The sequence below is a fragment of the Astatotilapia calliptera genome, chromosome 5 (genome assembly GCF_964374335.1).
Source record: "Astatotilapia calliptera chromosome 5, fAstCal68.1, whole genome shotgun sequence".
Lineage (NCBI taxonomy): Eukaryota > Metazoa > Chordata > Actinopteri > Cichliformes > Cichlidae > Astatotilapia > Astatotilapia calliptera.
In genome coordinates, this window is record NC_137426.1 from 15450028 (window position 1) to 15458645 (window position 8618).

At 41.4% G+C, this 8618-nt stretch overlaps 1 protein-coding gene across 1 annotated transcript in view; it reads right to left on the bottom strand.

The window, feature by feature from the left end:
• Positions 1–8297, bottom strand: part of LOC113022260 (receptor-type tyrosine-protein phosphatase gamma-like) — a 112139-nt gene extending 103842 nt beyond the window's left edge. Inside the window, exon 1 of the mRNA XM_026167464.2 lies at positions 7516–8297. Within this exon, the coding sequence (XP_026023249.2) occupies positions 7516–7600 (85 nt within the window). The 5' untranslated portion in view covers positions 7601–8297. The remainder of the gene's footprint in view (positions 1–7515) is intronic.
• Between the last annotated feature and the right edge of the window lie 321 nt (positions 8298–8618).

Here is an 8618-nt window from a genome sequence, read left to right on the forward strand (position 1 = left end):
AGATTCCACAGATTGACAGCTGGTAGTTAATCAACAATAACGTCCCTAAAAAAGGCAGGGAAGAGAAACACCCCAGCTACCAGGAACGCAGATAATGCGGGCTTTGAAACCCACATTATCTTTTTATTAAACAAACCAGTTTACTTAATAAACCATAAGTAAGGAAACACATTCAATATGTTTGATTAAACAATGTGTAGGGGGGGAGCTCTAAATGTAAACATGTCTTTTGCTTGCTCGTTCTTTGAGAAGAAGCAAAGCTTTTCTGCTTCAGAATGCACACAGTGTGTTAGTGCTGGTACTTTTCCACAGGAGAAAGCACACTTTAACATAAAAATGTTGGTAATCTGTGAGCACTGATAGTTTAGACAGCCAGTATTTGCAAACCTTCTACAATCTCAGAGTGATTGCAGTCAGTCCAAGTGACATGGCAACTGTTTGTAGAAATATCGTCTCCTTTCAGGCGACCTGGTCGACCAGCTTGCAATCAAAAGTGGTTGTGAGTGTGCAACATCAACAAACTCTGGACAACCATTATAGTCCTCACAATTTTCAAGTGGTCAGAGAACAGGAAATATTTTTAACTTAATACAATCACCATCCAACCATTTATTATTTTTATTTTTACTTTTTTTGTAGATGCAACAAGGATGCTGTCCTCCTAGTTTTACTCATAGGACTGAGTCATTAGCTTCCTCTGAATAGCTTTGTCAAGATTAGCGTGTCCAGTGTTGGATGGTTTTTTTTTTGGATTGAGCCAATTTAACATAAACCTAGTTACATGTGTGCATCAGGACAGGGTCACCCCAGCTTAAAATGCACAAGCACCAGGTGGTGATTAAACACTTCAGCATGACTGCTCAGCATATAGTTATGGTAATGAGCCTGGAGTACCTTACAAAAAAAAAAAAAAAAAAAAACATGGTTGAAATAGTTTTCATGCCAGTCCTTGGTGTGGGCTTTTTTTTTTGTTTGTTTGTTTGTTTTTTTGGTACAAGGACAAAACCTCTTTGGTGGGTGCTCGTATGTTTTTGTTGTTGCTGTTTTCCTATGCAGGAAAAACCCTGGATAATCTTAGGCCTGTTTGGTGCTTCTCTGGCACTGACAGCTACAGCGCTTGTCACTGTGGTTATTCTTCACTAGCTCAGTTGGCCTCTCCCTACCGGCCCTCTCCCTGCCTACACTTTCATAACCAGTGTGAGCACACTGACACAATGACACACGAAACAGTGCATTTAGCTGTTACTGTGTTCAAAAGATGAAGCGGTCAATAGCCATTTAAGTTTAAAAGGAAAAAAAAAAGGTGTACAATAAGAAGTAGAACGAGAGAGAGAGAGAGGAGGATGTAGAAATCGAAAGGGAGGCCTGACTTATAAAATTTGGGGGTTTATAAAACTGACCGGGTGCAGGGGCTGGCAGCAAGACACCCCTGAGCCACTGAAGAAGAAAATAATCACAAGTGGTAGCAAAGTAGTTGCGAAGCAGTGTGCAAGTGGAATGCCATGTGTTTATACATACTGCCTGTCCATTGCAGGCAACTCTAAATTTTTAACAATGAGCTGACACACTCTCGTGAGGTGAAACGGGAAGCAAGAAGTACATCCTCTCACACTGAGCTGAAACACACCATGGACTCCACACTGCCATTTTGCTCTTGTCTTCACTTTCTTCTCTTATAAATCTGAGGAGTTTCAGTTTCAAAGGGAGGGATTCAAATGCACTACTATGCAGGCTCACGGGACCAGCTGCCAAAACATGGAACCAAAAACCTCAGGCTACAACTGCACCTTTACATAAAATCTCACTTTTAAATGGCTCAAAACACCGAGCTCCACCCAATCCCTCTCAATGGTTACTAAAGTACACGCTTCGTTTTATATGCATCTAAATGTAACAATTTATATAATAGAAAATGACCAATTTTGCCCACCAGTGCTCGTGGCACTGAAACCTAGCCCAGAGATTAAAGTGCTTCGCAAATATCAAGTCCTGAGTCACTGTCAGTCTTTACATCAGTGAAAAATTAGACCAATTAGGACAGCACATAAGGCTGACTAACCACACTGCACCAAATGAAATCACGCGCAGGGGCGACTCACTGAAAGTTGGCAGCACCAGTGCTAGGACGGGGAAAGTTCATCTTGCGCCCTGATTGGATTTTCAGCATTTCTTGGAATTATTTTCACATATGAGAATATGATGGAGTGCCTTTCAATTTCATTTCACAATGACTATTCCAGGCGCACAGAAAACGTATGTCTGGTATTTTCAGTACATGACCAAACGCTTCTAAAATAGAAAACAGAACAGAACCGAAATAGAACAGAGAACAGGCACAAGATCTGTGTGTGCAATATTAGCACTAAAACTGAAAAGTATATATAATATATTCATGCATAAGAAATGTTCATCTTAAAACTGACACGATTCCTCAAATGTTTGTGAAAGTCAGTCTCATTTGTCCTCACATCCCTTTAAAGTAACAGCTTCTTTTAAAAAAAAATGTAAATGTCCTTTAAATGTCCTGCATTTAACATAATTGTCCTATTACTCCAACTGTGCTGCCGCATAAACAAAACTGACTCTTAATAGCAAGTACAAATTCTACATGAAACTGTGGAATAATAAAAAGGTAGCTCATTTCACAGGTAAATGAGGAACATTTTTCACAGATGATCAGTTAGAGGTTACACGCTGGGGTGCTTTCTGCACACCACAATGGTTGCCGGTTGCTAAGTTGGCTCCCTCGTAGTTCAAACAATCACGGTTCAAATACTTTTACCAACAATACTGCGTTCTTGTTTTAAGGCCCCCCCCCAAAACTCTAATTAGAATGACAGATAAGCTAGTCATTAAATTTAAAAGCAATAAGCAAAGGATGAGCATCACTAGCAAAGGGATAAACAGCGAGTTATCTGCACACTGCACACAAGTGAAAAGTGATTACAGTTGCAATGTTTCCCCATCGGAGCATTTAGTGGGTGGCACAGGCAGCTGGTGGAGAGACAACAGATAACACTGCGCTGAGCCCATCAAAGATTGAGAATGAGCATATGTTACTGATGCTATTTAAAAACCACGAGAGTCCGTTTTGAGACGCGGTGTCAGTACTGTACATATTGAACCAGCTAGCCAGAAAAAAAAAAATTAAAAATACTGAGGACCTTGATGATAATGATGCTGTTGCCAGCTTCAGTGATGTCCAGACAGCTGGCATCCTGCTGGCCCAGCGGTATATCAGGACCTCATTAATTAGATTAATAATTTGTTTGCTCGGTACTATTCTATTTGCAGCAGGCAACAATGATGTTATTTGAAAAGGGTCATTTTTACAATTCAATACCTTTGAAAACATCCATTAAGCCGCACATGGTTATTTTTTAAATCTTTTAAAAGGTCCTTTCTCCTCTCCCCCCCTGTGTAACCAATTATTCCACAGCTGCATCGCAAGGCTGTATTACACACATATTTAAGTGAATTTCTATAATTACCAGTGAGCAATTCCTATGATGGATGCAGAGGTGCAAGTCCAACCACACACCATACAGTTTCTTTTTTTAAAAACACAATAGTAAATAATCTTCTTATAAGTCTTTATATACACCGTTTTACTGAAGAGAATTACATTTTGGGTGGAGGTGGAATCATGGTGCTTGCATTAGTGAGAAAAGACATGCATAACTGCCTTTGTATCCAAAGAAGAAAAAAACCCGCATAGGTTATCATGAAAATAAATCGGCCCTGACAGCCATTTGTTTAAATCTTGTATCCTTTTTTTTTTAAGCAAATAGTTTCTCTTAACCTTTTAAAATTCATACTTTCACGTTAACTTCGGCAGTAACGTCTTTGTAAACCAGCCTAAGAATAGCAGAAGAACACAGATGAGAGAAACTGGAGGACTTATCCTCCCCCAACTTCAGGTGGTTTCTCAGTAAGCCGGTGCGGTCTTAATGCCGTCTTTTGAAACAACAGTGTTGTCACGACACAGGAACTGATATTCAAAGCCATTTGTAAAACCACGGGGCTGACGATGGCAAAGGACTTTTGAATTTCAATGAATGATATATACATAAAGATGTAGAGGCCGGTGAGTAAGGGAGAGGAGGTGGGACCGTGTGGACACTATGGTGTATGTGTCAACTCCCTGTTGGAGGGAGAAGAGAGGAAGAAAGTGCAGCTGGTACCGGTGTATGGCTATTGCCAAAACACAAGAAACCGTTTTAACTATTTAGAAATGATGTATCCTGATGGCATTCCATATTCAAGACACTGAAAATTGGGGCCTTTTTAGCCTACTACTTAATAAAACAGCTAACTGAGCACATGAGGATATGGAAGTGTGGAACTGAAGGATCTTGGGGCAAGAGAGAGAGGGGGGGGGGCAGCGAGGAACCATTCTCAAGTGTTACATCACTGCTACTTTTCTATAGAGGGTGATTGGTGCCACAGGAGCGGATCCATTAAACAGTTACAGACACTAATATGCTTGTACAGCGAAGCCATTTCCATGCACGCACAGCAGCTTTGACCTTTGACATCGCCAAGGGAGCCGAATGCAAATGTCCAAATCATTAAATGGTTTTTACCCTGCCAGTTTAAAGAATTTCCATAAATCGTTGGTTGTCATGTGTCCTGCCTCAAGTATGCTCTATCCTTGACAAAAATCAAACTGTGCATTTTCCACTACTGGGAATAAATCTGATGTAGAGAACGTCCTTTTGAGTGTTACATAAATTTAAAAGTTCACACCTGTCCCTGATTTTTCCACATTTTCTGGAGGACATATGTGTAAACAGCTTAAGTATTACAGCACAGATGATGGTGGAATCTATAAAAAATGTGTCTGTTTATGGGTTTTTAAATCTCTGAATAGCTGTTTACGAACCACATCTGTAAAGACAGAACAGGGATGTCACCAGAACCGATACTTACAACATCTTTCAATAATTCTGAAAAGGCAACGCTACTCATTGGTTTTGTTTTGGGGTTGTTTTTTTTACGTAACGTAGGTACCAAGGCTGCAATTCTTCTGGAACTGATGGGGGCAGAATCCACCTACAACTGTTCTAACCCATTGTTTCATACTGAAGAAGAAGAAGGAGACACCCCCAGCCCAACAAGCACACCAAAAACCACCTGTGAAAGATGGCAACTAGTGTGCTCTACCTCTAGCTACTTTGCTGATAAGAAAGGCAGTATCCATGTTTGTGTAGCGATCCTGAAATGTTCGAGGCTGATGGCATTGCCGTTGTGAAATCTGCCACATTTCATAAGACTGAACTGTTTGCAATGGCTAACATTAAAGAAATGCTTAAGCTAATGTAACTATTGTTGTAACTCATTGTGATGCTACTAGGCTACCCAGCAACGATCCTTAAATTTCAGTCTGTATCCCATCAAATAAAATATAATGTAAATATTTTTAAAATAAACAGTCTTTGACCACCATCTTATTGATTTGAAATGATTTTAAAATAAAGGAGTTAATATTTAATGACAAGGGATATTCATTTTGTTTGTCTCTTTTTTTTGTCCATGGTATCAAATTGGGCAATGAGAATCATATAACTCCACTAGCACTAAAAACTACATTTCGGATATATGACACCTAGTACTGTGTCTTTAAATACCTTTAAGTATGGGAATAAAAGGGTAACAATGCTCACAATATCATACAGTAGAAAAATTATCCAATTATCCTCATGATGAAAGCTGAGTAACTGAAGAAAAAAAAACATTTGAAAGGGGAAAAAAGGGGAATGGTGTTCATTTATGTGGTTAGTCATTCAATACTATTGTGTTAACCTTATTAACATGCCAATTAGCCGATTCGTTTGCCCCGCTAGCTGCCACTATCTGGTGAATTTCGTTCACTTTACATTTATCCACTTGTTAATGCACTAACAACAGAAGTGATGAAGAAGTGACGCTCATAAATCAAATTGCCAGGAAACTGAAATGTTGGTGTCAGCTTACAGATGCATTCGTTGTCCAATACCTACTTCTAGTCCAATCCGTTCATTTATGAGCAGCTGTCTTGGCATATGTTGGCTTACAGGTGCCAAACAATTGCAATGCACCACTCCCAGAGATACAGCTGTTGTTAAGAAACATATTTTCATGTTGCAGTTTGACCACTGAAAAATCTGATTTTAGTTAACCCCCTACCCATCACAATTTAATGGAGCGTAATAAAAAATTAAAACATAAGACATGTGTTTAAAACTTACATCAGCTGTTTTAACTGTAAAATCCACGTCACTCTTGGCCTGGTATACAATACAGATATCATCCTTACCCTATCAATAAATCTGAGGGGCCATGAAGCACAAAGGAAAAAAAACCTTCAATATCTTAAAGTGTGTCATTCCACTGATTGTTTTGATCCATCTTAAAGGGGATATAAATCAAAACCTAATCACAATCCCTTTGACATTTGACCTCAAACCCAGCATTAGCCTTCACTCCGGCCTCCTCTGTGATTCCTGAATCTAAATGAAGTCCAACCCCCCCCCAACCACAAAGAGCACTTCGAGTGGGAAAACAACATTTAAAAAAGGGACACAGGCTTCACCACAAGACCCAGTGTTGTACCACACTTAGCAACCTATGACATTTTGTCATTTTTCCCACATTTAATAAAACATACTGAACGGGTGGCTGAAACAGCTGTGGCAACGGATACAACCCCTTAAACGCTTAAAAACGTCAATATTTAGTCATCCCTGTCTCTTTTCCTTTTGTTTTTGCACAGGACAAGCAGCCTACAGTCCAGACCTGCATTCGTACTCCAGTGGCATTAATCGCCTCTCATACTTGCACATCCATCCACGAACCAACAGCGCTAACTATCGTCCTCATCCTCGCCTCTACCTACGCACATGACAGCGAGGAAAAGCACATAATATACCGCCACATAAACTAAAAGCACAACTACTGTGCGTCTGTAAAATAACTTATTAACCCCGCGATAAAACTGCAGGGCACCCGGATAAATCAATCTTCGTAACCCAACGTTAGAAGGGGGAAAAAAAACACCAACGTGGAAACACCGGGCATAAAGTATAGCCACAGGAGTGCCTCCAGGAATGTTATTGTGCATTTCCATACATTCATATACCCCGAATCGCTCTGTGCGACTAGCCAGCTAACGAGGGAGAAGGGTCAAACGGCAGCTCGGAGACTAGAACCGGCTCTGCTTGAGTGTTCAGTGTGGCGTTAACGCAGGGATACTTTGCGCCATAGTCTCGCTGCTTAATCAATAACATGCACACAAATCACGCAGGCTAAACGTCTCGGCGGCTGGACGTTGAACTCGGCTCGGCCCTGAAACCGTTAAGCTAAACGTTACCCTTCATCTCCACAAGCAAAACCTTTATCCGTTTACCCTTGAAAATATAAGGGGAGGGGGTAAAAAAAGAAAAGGGGGAGCTAAACTAACACTGTAGCGCGAGGCACCGGAGGAGTTGGGCTGAATAAAAATGATAGCTAACGCGTGTGTTTGCGAGTACTTACCAGGCTGACAGTCTTTGTGTTTGGGCAAGGTTAAAAACATTAAGGATAAAATCCACCAGTAACTCGGTTCCCGTATTCTCCGCATGTTAGTCTACTCATCGAGAGCAGCAAGAAGGCAACGGGTGACAAAGTTTGTCTTTTTCTTCTTCTTTAAAAAAAAGAGAACAACCAGAGAAAGCGAGAGAGAGACAGAAATCACTCACACGCACACCACCTAAGCTAAAACGAAGTTGGCACAGTGGCCACGAAGGCAGAGCATCAAAGTAATGGTTGGCGGTCAGGACACAGTCACTGCTTTTTCTTCCTCCCCCCTTTTTTCCTTTTTTAAAAAGACAAAATTTTTCGCCTCCGGTCTGAGCACAGGCTGCTCTTAGCTTCGAGGAATACAACGTTACGCACGCTATGGCTGTGCAAAAACAGTTCAAAATCTGTTGTTGGACTCCTCCGTGTGTGCAGCTGCGGGCTTCCAGATAGCGACATTCCCGAAGTGTAGCGAGGTCAATCGGCGATCAATCGCGGTATTTAACTACAGGAGGAAGAAGCAAGGGGGGAGAGAAAAAAAAGTGATCGAATAATATTGACTACATGCGGTCATTATTAAGTGATTATCCGCGGCGTCAGCGAGACGAAGCCCGAAGCAGAAAAGTGGTGCTGGAAATGTCCCATTCTTCCATCCAGGAAGTAGACTAGCGGTCAGGCGTGCACGGATATGTGGCTACTGGTCTGGTCCCATCCTACCGGACAGGCTGCGTGTGTGCAAAAGAGAGCGAGAGAGGGAGAGGGAGTCTGCACGGGGCGGGAGCTGAGAAGGGAGAGGAGAAGACGCGGGGGGGAGGCGGTTCTTGGATTTGCTGAATGCAAAATGACTTCTAACGGACCCAGAAGCTGGTTTCTGTCTAGGGTGGCTGTGATAAGAAAGACTTCAGAAATCGAGAGCTTATGTCCACCATCCACGCGACACTCCACTGCCTCTTATTAAAAAACAAACAAACGTGTTTCATCAAAACATGTTGCATCAAACAGAAATGTTGTTAGATATCTATCTGAAGCGCGGAGGCGGAAAACATAATAGCCAACCGGCTAATTCCACTGATTGCACCCCA